At 36.4% G+C, this 16,009-nt stretch overlaps 3 protein-coding genes and 1 long non-coding RNA gene across 8 annotated transcripts; 2 read left to right on the forward strand and 2 right to left on the reverse strand.

The window, feature by feature from the left end:
* Positions 1-658: 658 nt before the first annotated feature.
* On the reverse strand, positions 659-8,680 carry LOC113064831 (mucosa-associated lymphoid tissue lymphoma translocation protein 1 homolog). Of its 2 annotated transcripts, XM_026235788.1 has the most exons (18): positions 8,514-8,680; positions 8,341-8,411; positions 7,113-7,264; positions 6,852-7,018; positions 6,564-6,694; positions 6,335-6,485; positions 6,068-6,255; positions 5,886-5,982; positions 5,752-5,796; positions 5,626-5,667; positions 5,330-5,533; positions 5,020-5,197; positions 4,862-4,936; positions 4,658-4,785; positions 4,349-4,498; positions 4,080-4,237; positions 2,574-2,711; positions 659-1,175 (listed from the first exon to the last, which is right to left on the reverse strand). In XM_026235788.1, exons 3-18 carry the CDS (start codon positions 7,247-7,249, stop codon positions 744-746), a joined length of 2,421 nt encoding a protein of 806 aa, XP_026091573.1. In that variant the 5' UTR covers positions 7,250-7,264; positions 8,341-8,411; positions 8,514-8,680; the 3' UTR covers positions 659-743. The 2 variants fall into 2 exon arrangements, with proteins under 2 accessions (XP_026091573.1, XP_026091572.1); XM_026235787.1 differs by having other exon boundaries at positions 8,341-8,680.
* A 199-nt stretch (positions 8,681-8,879) lies between these two features.
* LOC113064832 (39S ribosomal protein L54, mitochondrial) lies at positions 8,880-10,235 on the reverse strand. The gene is made up of 3 exons (XM_026235789.1): positions 9,966-10,235; positions 9,574-9,730; positions 8,880-9,295 (listed from the first exon to the last, which is right to left on the reverse strand). The coding sequence occupies exons 1-3, from the start codon at positions 10,084-10,086 to the stop codon at positions 9,163-9,165; spliced, it is 411 nt and encodes a 136-aa protein (XP_026091574.1). The 5' UTR covers positions 10,087-10,235; the 3' UTR covers positions 8,880-9,162.
* Positions 10,236-10,401: 166 nt separating this feature from the next.
* On the forward strand, positions 10,402-13,184 carry LOC113064833 (uncharacterized). 3 transcript variants are annotated; one of them, XR_003278896.1, is made up of 4 exons: positions 10,402-10,745; positions 11,407-11,480; positions 11,602-12,181; positions 12,325-13,183. It is a non-coding gene; the product is annotated as an uncharacterized LOC113064833 (long non-coding RNA). The 3 variants fall into 3 exon arrangements; XR_003278894.1 differs by having other exon boundaries at positions 11,602-13,183; XR_003278895.1 differs by lacking the exon at positions 10,402-10,745 and adding an exon at positions 11,065-11,205 and having other exon boundaries at positions 11,602-13,184.
* A 634-nt stretch (positions 13,185-13,818) lies between these two features.
* Positions 13,819-15,238, forward strand: LOC113064834 (protein FAM32A-like). 2 transcript variants are annotated; one of them, XM_026235791.1, is made up of 5 exons: positions 13,819-13,974; positions 14,153-14,291; positions 14,526-14,579; positions 14,706-14,783; positions 14,843-15,238. In XM_026235791.1, exons 1-4 carry the CDS (start codon positions 13,907-13,909, stop codon positions 14,772-14,774), a joined length of 330 nt encoding a protein of 109 aa, XP_026091576.1. In that variant the 5' UTR covers positions 13,819-13,906; the 3' UTR covers positions 14,775-14,783; positions 14,843-15,238. The 2 variants fall into 2 exon arrangements, with proteins under 2 accessions (XP_026091576.1, XP_026091575.1); XM_026235790.1 differs by having other exon boundaries at positions 13,820-13,974; positions 14,706-15,238.
* The last annotated feature ends 771 nt before the right edge of the window (positions 15,239-16,009 follow it).

A 16,009-nucleotide genomic window follows, 5' to 3' on the forward strand; every position in this document is an offset into this window, starting at 1 on the left:
AATCCAATATTATACAAAAATAGTCTATTTAGTCAGTTATTGATAAAATTTTACATCAGCTGATGTGTGATGATAATATTTAAAGGCATTTTGAAAGGAGTGCAGGAACTTGTTTGTAATATTTTGCCTGTCCAAAAATAATGTTACTTGGTCTTTTCGTGAGTAAAAAACATTTTAAACAGCAGATTGTAATTACACAAGTCAAGGTCACCTAACATACTGGGTACTGATATATTTTAGAGGGTAAAAACATAGTGTAGGCCTATATGACATGCATATTTGCATCAATTACAATTCAAAATGTTTGGAAAGATTGGTTTGTCAGGAGCATGGGAATTGCTGGGGGATTTGTTTTTGGTAATTTGTTTTATTGCTAGATATGTATTTTGTTTAGTATGATGAAATTCAGGCGATAGATGCATTACAATCATCACTACAGATAGAATCATTTTGTGGTGTAGTTTAATGAAGAAGAAAAAAACGAAGACAAATAGGATAATTTAATGCATTTGCAAATAAGATAACTGTAAACTGTAAAAGTACACCAACTTTCTCAGTTATATTACATTCACAAGCCCCTGTAACATGGCAGTCGGGTGATTATATATATATATATATATATATATATATATATATATATATATATATATATATATATATATATATATATATATCACACTGTACCATACACTGTGCACAGCTTTGTAACCATACACTGATGCACAGCTTTGAACACTTTCCTGCTAAATGGAAGTAGGTAAGTTGCTAAATTTAAATGGGAGCTCCTGAGAAGAGGCGCTAGGCAAACTCTTGATGGCGGGAGGTTCTTCGGATTCAAGGAACTCAGGACATGTGGTTTCCTCTGGTTCATTCTTTAAGCTAGGAAATGTGGGTGATTCCATGGGTCCTTGATAGCAGGACCATGATGTGGATTCAGATCTGATGGAGAACGGGTTTACGTCGGGCAGGTTAGCTCTGAAGCTTTCACTGAAGGATGAAGAATCCATAATACTGGAGATTTGTCGGTCAGAGGAGGAGGTGGGAGAAAGTCGTGGCTCATGGAGGTTGAGTTTTGACACTAATGGTTTGCCTACACTGACTCTTTGCTCTTCCAAGACCTCTTCATCCAGATTAGTATACTTGTAGTGTAGACAAACAGTGAACGAGAGCTCTTTCTGCAAGGGGGAAAACAAGATATGCCTTTATAATACACATGCTTCATAAGCAATACATTAAATATACAGGGATTGGAAAAAATATTGTGAACACCCATTATTATACGGGTTAATAAAATGTGTGTAGGCCACAGTGAAAAACAAACGTTGATTATCTTTTATTTTCAGTGTTAATACAAGCACTCATTGAAGTGATTTGCCAGACTTCCAAAAAGGACAAGTCATTGAAGCCTGTTTAACAGGAACATCCATTACCTTAACTGCCCAATTTGTTCAGTGTTTTAGGAACAGCAGTCTTTACAATTCTGACTACATACCAAAGCATGGCAAGATTCTGTCGGCAAAGAAGATTAGCAGGCGAAAACCGAAAAGTGGATATTATTGGCAGTCGAACACTATGAATGATTGTGTCCATCAGCACAGAACTACTGCTGCAAAATGACCTCAATAGTCACCTTAAATACCCAGATTCCACAATTACTGACCACAGAGAACTTCACAAAGCCAACATCCATGAAAGAGCTGTACCTGCTCAAATTTTAATCACCAATGCTGGTGTGATCTTAAAACGTCAACATTGAAGTTGATTGGCTGAAAACCACCTGTCTTGAATATTACCAAACCACTGTGAACAGTCTGGAGAGAAGAATGAGAAGCAGGATCTATTCTTCAAGTTCTGATAGATGACATTCCACTAGAGACTATTTAAAAGTTGTGTGAATCTATTCTATGAAGGATGGAAGCTGTATTAAAGGCACATAGTGGTAAAACACCTTAAAGGCAAGGTAGGTGTTTTGCTTCAAAAACATTTTTTTGTTATAATGGTTGAAAGTCTCTTCACATCCTGCAATCAAAAGGTCTAAATGTATTTATATTCATTTATATTCTCTGTGGAAGGGATAGGACCATAAAAAGTTCATCCAATCAGATTCCTCGATCCAGAGATCCAAACAACTTTTGTATTTGGATACCTCTGTGCACTGTTAATGCAGACATGACGCGTCATCAGCGTCTTCCGTTACGCTATTGCAGACAGAGCAAGAATGGAAGGCATTATTATTGTAATATTATACACTTTGTTTGAACTGTAATGTTTTTCTCAACTGTAAATGAGACAATAAGTAATCTGACAGCATTACATTCAACTCTCCACCAGCACTGTCTCTCATTGTGTCGATGGTTAGCCACCGGACTAAATAAACACGCTCGTATGTTTTGGAAGATCTGTGACTTTGCAGCGATTATCCAGGGAGGGTGGGATCTTGCTTTTGTAGTTAACTTGTTATTGCTAGCCTTTCCTAAATCACCTACGCTACCTTTTAATAAATAAATATTGCCTATTTCCAGGTGTTCCCTCATTTCGACCAACTCCTGTATTATACTGTGCACATACTGTACCTTGAGCCTTTGCAGGGCACTAATACGAGTGAAGAGCTGGGGCTGTTCCAGAGGCAGTAGATCATCCATGGACAGTAGTAAGCTGCCAGCCTCGAGAAGACTCTCCTGATTGCTGTGCTTCAGGTCTACTTCAGGACCCTGAAATGATATCATTGTCAAAACTGACTACAGAAGATGCACCAAGTTAAAGCAGGCCATGACAAGGTAATTTAATTAATAGGAAAGCATTTAAAGGGATACTCAACCCCAAAATGAAGATTTTGTCATAAATCACTTAACCCCATGTTGTTCTAAACTAGGGGTTGCGCGACTACTGATTTCTGCTAGTCGATTTCTTATATAAAAAAATACTCGACTACTCATTGTTCATGCTACTATAAATTTAAAGACATATAGAAATAGTTCTTGTCAATAAACGCTTATTAATTCATAGCCTTATGCAACAATTACATATATCAATTGTAAAAACTTTATAATTATGACATTAAATATAAAAAAATGTATGTAACAAACAGCCAGTATTTGTTTCTGTAACAATTACAGCATTTTTCGTATCTGCATTCGGATACAATGTCGTGTTACTTGATAAGACCGTTATGACTTTTTTTCATAGTTATCTCTGAACAAGTATGTCGTCTTAAACTATAATAATTATAATTTAAAAAAAAATATATATTTATAATGCAAGCAGAGAGATGTCATGACAAACGTTTAGGGATCATTTGAACCTGACTGAATCAATTCAATGCGCACATAAGCGTTACGCAAACCAGTAAAAGATAAAGATGAAAACATGTAGGCTAAATAGAAAATGTATCTGTATCCACGTTGATTATTAGCCCACTCTTAAGAGGGAACTGGTTTGGTTTTTGAGAAACTGAGACACGCAACGCAGCTGTTGGATTGGTGAGTGTGCTGTGCTTGTTCCATTCATTCGTTTCATATTGTAGCCTAAGGTTTAAATCATTGCCTTTTAAATATATACAAATAATAGAACAAGTATGATGTATTATAATAGGTGATATTATTCTTGCCAAGCTCTGATTTCTGAGAGATGCACGGAGAGGCAACAGCAATATGGCATTCGATTTGCTCTCTTTCAACTCATAAAGTTTGCATTCATTCACTTCACACTCTATTGCGTGTCTTTATAGGTCTGTTTATAATATTGCACTGATCGCCTGGCTGAGCTGTTATCTAGCAAACACCAGACTGTGCAAGCCTCAGCCGAATATTCAGGCAAAATTATTCCTGTTCCGTTATTCGTTTTTGAAGCCATTATCAGTGCCATTCCGAATAAGGTATGCTTCAGACACACCCCTAATTATTACATATTTTCATTTTACATGCAACATAGATAAGGTCATAGAAAGTAACAGCTACATGCAATATTGTAATCCTAAAATTCACATCGTACTTGCAAACTCTGTGCATGCATTATGGTTATGTTATATTTTCTCAGGACTAATTCAATTCATTCTTTGCAGATCAAAAAAGTCAGTTTACCTCTGTAAAATCCGAGAGCTGAGCAGAGCAGAACACAATGTCTTCAGGAGTCTCCAATATCCGAGAGTAGATGATCATGATATTGGAGAACTCTGCAGCAAAACCTAGCTGTACCTTGACACCACATTCAAACTGAAGACAGCAGCTCTCTGGGAGGACTGGAACAATTCACACAAAATTGTCATTATGTATATCATAATTTTATTTACAGCCAAAGTGCTTTGCATAAGGATAGAAACTTAAGAGGTTTTATTAATGAAAGGTCGAACCATGAGCGATGGCCCACTGTAAGTTTCGAGTTGACGCTGTGACTTGGCATGCAGGAGCCTGAATGCTGTCTGTCAGGGCACGACGCTCCGAGAGATTACTTCGCAGCTCTAGAGCCTGCCGACCACGAGTGATTTCACACCTTCCCATGTCTGCAATGGACACTGACTCTGTAAAACTATGCGGTCACACTTGCTGTCATCAGTTTTTTTATAGGAGCCTATGACGTAGATGTGGCTTAATAACACATTTGTAAAAAAAATTAGTTGGAAAAGTAGTTGTCAATACCAACAATGATTTAAACCCCAAACCTTCAGCTACTTTGTCAAGTATGACCGTAACCTTCTCTGGCTCCATCAGTCTTTTCTTAAGGAAGCTCATGAAGATTCCATTAGAGAGATCGTCTTTATTTACTTCAAATGCTTCGGCATCAACACACCTGAATCCAGAATGTGAAGACTGTAATCACAATCTTTTAGATGCCAATAAGATAATTGTCATTGAATTAGACTTACGTTGCATAGCCAAACACTATGTTTGCTGTCACTCTCAAGGGGCCAGGTTGTGGGATGCTCTCGTCATTTGGGTTTCTGAATGAACAACACAACTGAAGTCAGTTTCAAGTAAAGTTTTATGCACTATAATTCTGATACACTTATGAATCAAACCGCACCGTTTCCGACACATGTCCAATAGAAAGACATTAAGTCCTGTCTGGCGCGCTTGCATGCGCTGTAACACATCCTGCACCCAGAGGCAGTGCTTGAAGGTATAAGAGGCTGGAGCGTCGATGGGTACCATGAAACTGTTCCCATAGTTTTCATAGCCATGACCAGCAAAGTACAACAGCCCTTGAAATGGTGGACATGGATGAAAAGATCCAAATGTTTTTAAATAAACAAACAATCAGGATGTGTAGAACTTAGAAACTGTCCTAACATTCCATAGTTGTTGAAGTTCAAATGATGCAACAAGGAACTAACCATAAACACCTCGATCCAACAGCAGCAAGAACTCGGTAACAGCACTATGCATCTCCTGCCAGTTGAGGTCCAGCAGAGAAACGACTTTAAAGTCTAACTGACGTAGAAGGTTTGTTAGCTCGTGCACATCTGCCATGGGAGCTCTCAGCTGCCGGTGATGCAGGTAGTTCATGTTTCCAATAAGCAGTGCTACCTTATCAGTGGCTATCATTTTTGAAGTGACAAGATTGACATATCAGATCCCCCGAATACAATAAATGCCAAGAGCAACCAACACACTTCTGCTTATCACTTACCGCAACAATCACCCATTTGCCTTGGACCTGCATCAGGAGCACCTGTAAAATATAAGGTGCATGTGAGTGACAAAGAAAGCATCAGTAGATGTGTTAAATTCATGCAATTAAACCGACTGTGCTTACCTACTTTAGGCGCTTCCCACGAGGGATCAGAAAAGGAACCAGGACCTGAGTGAAAACAGGCCATGCTATAAAAAAATCTTTTATCTATTTATTTCATTTATATTTAAGGGGATGATTATAAATGGGCGTCTTACCGATGTTTACTTGGACCTGATCACTCCATGCTTCATGATAGAGGTTGTAAACCTTGCAAGTATATGTACCTCTATCTGCTGTGGTTATGCATGGAATCTGAGAACAAGCACATACAGATGCCCAAGTAAGTAATTTCAAGTGAATTACTCCACACATTCAACTGTGAGTCTTTGATTCGTACCTTTAAGATGCTTCTAGTGCAGTTTGGCATTGGCTGTTTGTTAAGATACCATTGAAACTTGGGAGGCGGGTTGGCCTGAGCAGTACATTCGAGATAGAGAGTGTCTCCCTCCATCAACACTTGAGGCCTAGGTTGCCGAGTTATGTACACCCCACTAGCTGACGATGGGAAATAGTCACTGCTGGAACCTGCAATTGACATAATTTGTCAGTGATGAAGGAATTGTGATTTATTTCAGACTCAGCTTAAAGAGAAATCTTCACATGCCTGCACTTGTGCCTCCAGACCTCACTAGACGTACATGGGCCCAGTCGGAGAAGACGTACTTGTCCCCAGAACTTACACGGCAGATGTAGGGACCCTGTTGAGCTGGATTAACAGGATTCAGCACCAGCTCTGGGCCATTGCCTCCTGGCACCTACCGAGAACATAAAGAACCAGACTTCGAGTAATATTCTTAGAGTAATATTCAGTAGGTTCAGTTACAAATTTAGACCTCATCTTTGCCCTTGAACCACTGGTAGGCGAGGTCCACAGGTCCGACGGCTCTGCAGCTCAGAACCACGGGCCTTCCCTCTGGTACCCGCTGACTCTGTGGCTGACATTTGATGTCAATCTGCTCCATCACTACCCAAAAACAACAAATAACACCTAAGTGATATGACTCACCTTCTTCTGCTTGGGTTACCAAACCAAAACTCTGACCACAAAGGCACACCACAGTGAGGATAGAGGAACTGTTCTAGATTAGATCATAATCTTTTGTATATATATATTTAGCTACCATGTGTAGTGAGAAATCCAACAGCCTCTCTGTGCTCAATTTTCTTCAGGCACTGAAGCAGGAAAGCCAAGGTACACCCTCTATCTGCAAGGAGGGCAAGCAGGTATCGGCCAGGACTGCCATCTGGACTTAGCACTTTGAGTGAGCAGTCAATCAGCTCTTTGTCACTACAAAAAAGTAGATTCTGTAATAGTGAATCAGTCACAACCATGCACAGTGTTGCTAAGTTATTTCACACAATTGAGTCTATATATGTCCTACCTGCAGCAGAACTGTGGCTGTTCGGCCAATGCCCTTGCCAGCTGTTTCCAACCACACTTTAGATTGTCTAGCATGTTACCAAGTCTGTTAAGCACTGCCTCGCTCAGGGTTTCTACACCCAAATTCTTGTCCTCCATAACTTGGTAAATGATCTGAGAAATAAATGACAAGCGGTTTATTTAAAATTTTCGTCAAACAGCAATGTTTTTTTCAAGATGTAACACCTCTAACACTAGCTAGCTCTATTCTTTTTTTCTATCTGTTTTTTTTATTTATTTATTATATTATTTAAAAGCCCGTGCTACGTGTACGGAGTTAACCTAACTGAGACATGTTATAGCACTTATATATAATTGCTCTTCTTGTTGTTTTTGATTGCTTCCACTGTCCTTATTTGTAAGTCCTTTGGATAAAAGCGTCTGCTAAATGAATAAATGTAAGATGTAAGATTTAGTTTTCAGTTGTTCAACAAAATGTTGGTGCATTAATGTGATTTCTGTATCGGTGGTTTCTATTTCTGTGATTTTTCAAAACAAACTATCAGTGAACTTCCCAAAACAAACATTTAAAGAACTATGTGACAGTGCATTAATTTCCTAACAAATGTTACCCTACTCTAAAACCTTCACCCTATCACAAAAGGGGAAGATGTGCTTAATGTCTAGCCTCTTAACCAATATCACGTAGGCTAACAAATATCAAAACCATTAAAAACAAACCTTACTCCATATATATATATATATATATATATATATATATATATATATTAAATCCAAATTTTGTAGACAATGCTACTGACGTTTTTCAAAAACATTATTATTTTTTTATCAACTTGAATATGAAAAATACATTTGTGTTCACATGAGCACGTGTTTTAATCTAGACTTGTATGAAAGACTTATCTTTTTTTTTATCATGTAAGAATATTTGATACTGTAACAAACCTATAGGCTATCACTATTATTTCCTTTATTTAAAAAAAAAATCATAGAAGAAAAAACTACATAAACACACAGACACAAATCTTAATACGAGTTTTATATTACCACTGCCTTTGTTCCTGTATTAAAAGACCCAACAAGCCTATAGTACCATGAAAATGCGGAACCGAATGCACTCTATATTGTTCTATATCCGACACAATGCTTTAAGAAAAGTATGTTTAAATAACCAACCAAAAGGGTAATTAATTTAAACATTTAGTTAACCTGACAAAAAAAACACTTACCTGTTATACGGTAATTTAGACTCCAGGAAGTGAGTTTATCCCGGCTTCGTAAAACGTAACTTGTCAAGCGACTGCAGCACAAATATTATTGTATTTAAAAAAAAGATATCACTGTATGCAATCTGATTTACCAATAATAGTTCAATCGGACACTAAATATGCGTTTAACTCACTTTGAATCAGTTACTGCGACTACTGCTTATCAGACTCGGTAAATCAGTATGGTAAACATCCGCAGGAGTTCGGTCTTTTTTTCAGTCAGCAGTTCCTCTTTCTAACATGTATTTGCATGCACTCCCACCACGCGCAGCACGAGCTTTTTACTTTCACCTTCTCCCGACCTATAGCAGCAAGCCATCATCAAGTAGACGAGTCACTCCTCCTGTCGTAACTTCGCATAACTTGGCCAAATATACAGGTAGACAGACAGACAAACAGACACATTCATTCTGTATCATTAAAGATTTCCACAACTTTCTTGACAAGTAGACTCTTATAACAAACAACTTTTGGATGAAAAAAAAAAATACACTTTGACATTTTGCATTAGAATTTATTTATTTTTTCATGTGACATAAGTGAGAAAATAATTATAACACAATAATACAAAGAATGACAACAAAAATACAACCACTTGATCCTCAGACACAGTACCAACACACCAGCAAAACTGAAAAAGTGTGTTTATCTTTGTCAGCACTAATTTGTTTGTTAAACTTCTCCATATCTGAAGTCCAGATGCACCTCAGGTAATGTCCGCTGTGAATGCAAAAGGTTCACCCAGGCCTTGCTCTCAAATATGCATGATTATGTCCAAAGTCTCTACATCTTTTTGCCTTTATGCAGTTTATTATGTCTCCAAATATGCTCCTTCCTTAAAAGCTTCCAGTATTCGCGAGTGTCTGGTTCCAGTTCGTTGAGTTTTTTGGGTTGACCGAGGTCCAACTCGAACAACCTGAAGGTACAGGACAACTTGAGATACAACCATGGTGCTTTTGAAGCTTGAGATGGAGTAAATTTTAAATATTGTTTTCACCACTGGATAAAAAAAAGGCAATTTTTTATTTTATCTCACAATTTGACTGATTCCCTCCTAATTGAGAGAATAAAAGTCTGAATTGTGAGATACAAAAACTTCAATTATATATTTTTATTTGTATTTTTTTTCTGTGCGGAAACAAGCTTCCATAAGTAAATGCATTATAAAAGCACAAAGTAAATACATCATCATACCATTCTGGATATTCTTCCTTGGGTTTAATAAGAGGATCCTCTCCTTGTTTGAAGATGTTGACTCCACTTGCATGAGTGCAAAGTCTCACTGGATCCTTACAAACTTCTGGACCCTTAAAAACTTCCTTTACCATTCCTTTACCTTTGCCTTTAGTTACTTTAAAAAAAAGCAAGAAATAATATTTCATAAAAATTGCTATTTACATATTTTATAATGTCAAAATAGCATATGAAATATGAATATAAATAAAAAAATAACAACATTGTATAATATAATATTAGACAAATAGATTATTAATAATTTGAAAATTGGTTCTACAAGGTCAGAATTTGCAGGTAAAGTTGACATTGTATGAATTCAAATAAAAAATGCGTTAGACAGCACATCTTACCTGGTTTCTTACTAGCGTAACTACGGGACTGAATCCGTAAAGTGTAACCAAAGAGATCGTTATAAGGATTAAAAACAGGCAAGTTTATCCTCTTAAAACATTGAAGTACGCTATTTGCCATTGTGCCTCTTCAGCCCTTCCACAGTGTTGTCTGAACTGTACATGTATGTAAGACTTCCGGGTGAAACTGCAACTCGCATGCGCACTTTACACACAGTCTAGATCCAACATGGAGGCCTGTTGGCTCAAACCTCACTGTTTCCATCAGCGCTTTATATCAACCAGCACAATAATGATTTGTAAACATACAGTGTTACAGAATCTGAACAAAGAAGATGTAAAATGTAAAAGAAATGAAAGAAAAAAAGTTAACACATAATTGAGCTTAACCGTTCAAGCGTGTACGTCTGCAGACTGCAAGACGGTGGCGTAACTTGAAGTGGGCGTAACTTGAAGTAGGAGGCGTAACTTGAAGTTGTCCAAATCACACAGAACCACGCGAGACCTCAAAACGATAAGTTATTGGCAATATGGCGGCACAGAGTAGAATATTGATTACGTTTTAAGGGAGGCAGGGGTTTTAGGCAGGATTTGATTCATGATGTGTGTGTAGATATTAATGTTAGGGGACAATGTGAGAGTGTACGTTTTAGTAGGAAAACGTATTATCTGACCCACACTCCGTAACAGAAGAGGGCGGTAATGCACCAATAAGCTGGATGCCAACCGCCGTTAAACTGGAAAGAAGACGAATATGACAGCTTGCTGTGAGAGACAACGGTGAGAATCTTATTTTTTTCTGAAATAATTATTTAAATTGAAGTGTATAAGTCATTTTCATACAGTGGTGTTGTTTTTGGAGTTAATAATTTATTAAAACTTAGGCGTAAAGTAAGCAAAATATAAGCAAAAGGTAAAAAGACGCTATCCCTAGGTATCACAGGCTCAGTCTGTCTGTGACCTACATAATATAGCATATTTGTGATTTAGCTGTAAACATGTTTTATAATGCATAACTAACAGGGGAGCTCCATTAAGTACACGACTCAATAGTAGATTTACATAAACTATATATACTTCTTGAAGACTAATACTAAAATGTCTATTTATCATCTGACTGGATAATGTTTGATAAGTATTGTAGATGAGCACATCCAACAGACATGAAACAGGTGTCTGAGTGATATGTGTGTGTGATATTGTGTAGAATTCACTTTTGTCAACACTGCTATAGATGAATGTGAGTCATGTAAACAAACAAATCTACATAAAGTAACTAAACATAAGTTATCTATTTTATTTGTCCATTTGCAATATTGATAATTTAAGGAACATTTGTGTTGGATAAAAAGTGAGTTACATCAGTTATTAGTTCAACATGTAAATGCAGTATATCACAGATATATAACAGAGGAGACTGACTCTTGTCTGGATGTTACAGGGACAGATGAGACACATGTGTGTTTATCTGCTGTAGAGTAACTGATGAAGGAATGCTACCATCAAAGGATTTGTGTAAGTACACTACAAAAATAAATGAAACATTTTAAATCTTAAGTTGTATTTTATTTTAATGTAATTTTAAACAACTATTACACCTCCTTTCTTATTCTTGATTTCTGTGCATTTGCTGCAGATCTTTTGTGGTGGAGCAGGACCTGCAAGGAAAGGTGAAAAAGAGGGAAAACCTGAAACAAAAGAATAATGTAATGACTTTTTGTATTGTGTATTTTTGTAGGACATGAACATGTCTGTAGACTGGTGTGTGCACTGAGGATGGAGAAGACCACAGCATCATCCTGGAAATGATCGAGAGTCACAGATGAGATGCTCCATCACTCCAGCTCTTACCGTCTCATCAGGACCAGATGCTGCTGTGGTGTCTTCATCCTCAGTGACCCCAGAGCCAGTGAGAGCATCTAGAGAAAGACCACAAGACACTGAGCATGTGATTTTGGTAATGTTTGTTCAGCTGGTTAATGTTTAAACAATGAAGGCTGACTTTCAGAAGCTTCAAAAGCATCATCAAAAAATGTGATGGAGCTTTTATCTGAAGTGATTGACAGTGCTCTTATAACAGGGGCCTACAATCCCCTGATCAACCTGGAGAAGAGAGCCTTGCTCAAGGACACACTGGTGTTCCTGTGGCTCAAGGGGTAGAGCATTGCGTTAGCAGTGCAAGGTTGTGGGTTCGAATACCAGGGAACACATGTTAGGTAAAAACTGTTAGTCTGAATGCACTGTAAGTCACTTTGGATAAATGTATAATTTATTTATATATTTGAACCACTTCAGTGGTTTAGCCCACTACAAAAGTAATAAATCATGTACTTGTAAACTCTGTGTAAATGTTTTTCAGGTAGTCGTGCTCATGGGGTGCAGGCACACGAAAGTTTGGAGCAGACACAGCAGTCAGATTGCCCTGCACGTGTTCCCCTGCTCTAGCTTCAAGGTTGTGTGGTTCAGAGAGCCGTCATCAAGGTCTTCCTCATCCTGTTGCTCAACGACATCCCCGTTGAGAAGAGTGAGATTGTGAAGTGCAGCGGCAGAACTGTATCAGCTGTGTTCAGATCGCAGGAGGATGTTGGGTTCACCATCTGTAAATACTTGATTGTTAGAACAATAAGTCTGAATGAAGCTTTGTATCATGTGTTGTTGACTTGTGCATGTATGCATTTATTGTGATGCTAACTTTTATACATTATTTTAATCATTTAGACATATTTTTGGTTGTCAGTAAATAAAATATAAATATTTTATCCATTAATGTATTAATTGCTTGACTGAAAATGGATGTATTCACATCGAATGCATTTATTTAACTAGTGTATATATTCATGTATAGCTGTGTCACAAAAGAAAATACATTTGGCTTCTTTTACTAAAATGTAATTTTAAGAAAAAAAAATTATATAATTATTGGTTGGCATTTATCGTTATTATTGCATGGTAAATGTTGGGGTGGGCAAAAGATGCAATTCATTATGGGGTAATGTTAATTTTCGAGTAGTAATACTTACATTTTTAGAGTATCAAATCAAGTCTTCTCCAAAGATGAGATCTTCAAGCAGCTGATCGAAGTACCCTTTGTGCAGATATTGCAGTCGCTGTGAGGTGTTTGTGCACCTGACCCACTTTTTATTATTATTGCCAAATTATTACATAAAAGATCATGGTAAGAGGTTGTATCTGACAATAAACAATCATAATGCCATAAATCAGTAAATAAAAAAAATTATGTGTTCATAGTATGAGATGCTATAAAAGAAAAACGTTTTTCACGTAAAATTATTTAAAAAATTTTCAAGAGATAACGATTTTGGGTTTTCTAATAAAAAACAAATGTTTTAAGGATAACACGATCACATTAGTGGAGTTAAAAAAAAATATATATAAAAAAATCAACAGTATTGGCCATACTACAATCACAAAATAAAAAGGCAGCCGTTTCTGCAACGTTCTTCATTATCAAGATAATTACAAATACAATAATTAAACCTGTCACTTATATCTTTTACGTTTTTGTGCTTGTTATAACTTTGTAGGTCACATGATCAACATAGCGGATGATGATATACAATTTGGATTCATACTTCATACATATGCATTTAGGCTGTAGAGTATAAACTCTTTTAGCGCTCCTTAAGTTAGTTCTTTAATTAAGTGCCTAATTAAAGGGTATGCGGTTTCTAACGCATCCCGACAAAATCTCGTTTTGAGGTCTCGCGTGGTTCTGTGTGATTTGAACAACTTCAAGTTACGCCTCCTACTTCAAGTTACGCCTCCTACTTCAAGTTACGCCCCCGTCTTGCAGTCTGCAGACAGACCCTTCTCCAAGCGTTCACTCATGTCCTCTAGATGGCAGTAAAGCAGAGACTAATTAATAAACATCATCCGTTTGTTCGGACGAAACGCTCGTCGATACAGAGAAGCTAGCTAACATGTCGGAATACAACGCAGTTCAAAAAAGCTCTTTAAAACTGAAAGGAGTCTCTGTAGCAAGTAAAAAGTATGTATTTGTTTTATCTTAATATTTACCTAGATATATTATTTTTTAGCTGTGTTGTGGGAAAATGTTGGCATTGCCTTTAAGACAGCCGTTAGCTGTCATGCTAGCTAGTGTTGTTGTGCGAGTTATGTAATACAACTAAGTGATTGACTATGATTTACTTTTTTTTTAATCATAGGAAAAAGAAAAAGGACAAGGAAAGGAAGCGTTTAGAGGAGCAGGCTTTGGCCAGTCAAAACAAAGAAGGAACGAAGAAAGTTTATGTTGATAAAAGGACACCAGCACAGATTGCGTTCGACAAAATACAAGAGAAACGGGTAACTTAACGTTATGTCTGACGCATTGTATATTTATGTGATATATGTATAAGTTCTGTTATTCATTTGACATATAATACAAGGTATTTAGGTGATTAATTGACTTCCTGTGATTTATTTCGAACGCTGAGTTATTAAATTACGTAATTTCTAATTTAAGGCTTTTTTTACCGATTGAAATTGCGGTGTGACTTGGGTGGTAAAATAATATTCTCTCATTGTAACATCCAATAGCAAATGGAAAGAATTTTAAAGAAGGCCTCCAAAACACACAAAAGAAGAGTTGAGGTAAATCTGCACTACTAATGTTGATATTCATATTTTAGGGAGCACCATGTGTGTGTTTGTGAGAAAGAGAGGGAGGGAGGGAGGGAGGGAGGGAGGGACAATAACATTTTTTTTTGTGTGTTACAGGATTTCAACAGACACCTGGACGCACTGACAGAGCATTACGACATTCCCAAAGTCAGCTGGACGAAATAAATATCTATGGATTTTCGACTGGGTGAATTCAGAGCAAAATCATCTGCTCTGATGTTACCATACATGCTGATTGCTTACTCTTCAACAAAGTCCAGGGTTAATTTTTTTTTGCTCCGTTTTCATTTTCCATTTGAGAAGTACTGAAATGATTCATTGTATATTTCGATTTACAAATTGTAAAGATATTCCTTAAGGTCATTTGCCTGTTATTGATCATTATGTTTTGCAGCTTTTGATTAAACTATTTAAGCTTTTGATTGGGTTTTGTTTATTGTAAGGCTTGACCGCCAAATACGCAGTCAAAGTGTTTTATTTGTTGCATTTAGTCTTGGAATATTTCTGAATGGTTATGGTGGCCCCAAAACATGTTTGAAATATAACTCTATGTAAAAGCATAAGTCACTGTTGGTTTAAGAGTAACTTGTTTCACATATAAAGTCATAAATAAAGTCAGCAAACAGCACAGAATAACCGCATCATTTATTTATGCTGCAATGCATGCTAGGAGCTCACAAATCAACAACAGTGGATCAGTGTTAAGTTATGCAAAAAAAGTAATTGATTACTAGCTTCAAATGACATCTTCAGCAATGTAATCAGATTATGAAAATGTGCAATTGATGTTCAGACAAGTTTAAGTTATCATTTGTGACATTGTTAGTCACAAATGTCAAATTTACAGTGCTTTAGAGTTTTGCATGGATATGAATTTTTCATTATAACCAATGAAATGTAAACACGATGCAACGAAATGATTAAATGTGCAATATAGTGAGATTCTAATAATATATTTTCTTTACTATCACTTTTTATCAATTTAACACATCCTTGCTGAATAACAGTATTGATTATATTTAAAAAGAAGAAAGAAAAAAAAATTACTGACCCCAAATTACTGACCAGTATTTTATATTACTACAAAATATTTATTCAGCTTTGATTCAGCTTTGCATCACAGAAATAAATGATAATTTAAAGTATAATACATTTAAAAACAATTATTTTAAATTGTAATAATATATCACAATATAATTTTTTTTCTGTATTTTTGATCAAATAAATGCAGGTTTGATGAGCAGAAGAAACTTCTTTGAAAAACATTAAAAATAGTAATGTTTCCAAACTCTGTACTGTATATATATATATATATATATATATATATGTATATATGTATATATATATATATATATTACCGGACAGTTGGTTGTTTTAGGGGAATATGTGTGATATTGGGT

The sequence above is a fragment of the Carassius auratus genome, chromosome 47 (genome assembly GCF_003368295.1).
Source record: "Carassius auratus strain Wakin chromosome 47, ASM336829v1, whole genome shotgun sequence".
Classification (NCBI taxonomy): domain Eukaryota; kingdom Metazoa; phylum Chordata; class Actinopteri; order Cypriniformes; family Cyprinidae; genus Carassius; species Carassius auratus.

Coding starts and splice junctions, on each gene's coding strand:
- LOC113064831 (XM_026235788.1), bottom strand. CDS start 7,249: ATGGAGGACAAGAATTTGGGTGTAGAAACCCTGAGCGAGGCAGTGCTT. Junction 6,695..6,851: donor TGGATTTCTCACTACACATG/GTAGCTAAATAT, acceptor GTTTTTGGGTAG/TGATGGAGCAGATTGACATC. Junction 4,786..4,861: donor ATAGTGTTTGGCTATGCAAC/GTAAGTCTAATT, acceptor TTCTGGATTCAG/GTGTGTTGATGCCGAAGCAT.
- LOC113064832 (XM_026235789.1), bottom strand. CDS start 10,086: ATGGCAAATAGCGTACTTCAATGTTTTAAGAGGATAAACTTGCCTGTT. Junction 9,731..9,965: donor TTACGCTAGTAAGAAACCAG/GTAAGATGTGCT, acceptor TTTTTTTTAAAG/TAACTAAAGGCAAAGGTAAA. Junction 9,296..9,573: donor AAGGAAGAATATCCAGAATG/GTATGATGATGT, acceptor CTGTACCTTCAG/GTTGTTCGAGTTGGACCTCG.
- LOC113064834 (XM_026235791.1), top strand. CDS start 13,907: ATGTCGGAATACAACGCAGTTCAAAAAAGCTCTTTAAAACTGAAAGGA. Junction 13,975..14,152: donor GTCTCTGTAGCAAGTAAAAA/GTATGTATTTGT, acceptor TTTTAATCATAG/GAAAAAGAAAAAGGACAAGG. Junction 14,580..14,705: donor CACACAAAAGAAGAGTTGAG/GTAAATCTGCAC, acceptor TGTGTGTTACAG/GATTTCAACAGACACCTGGA.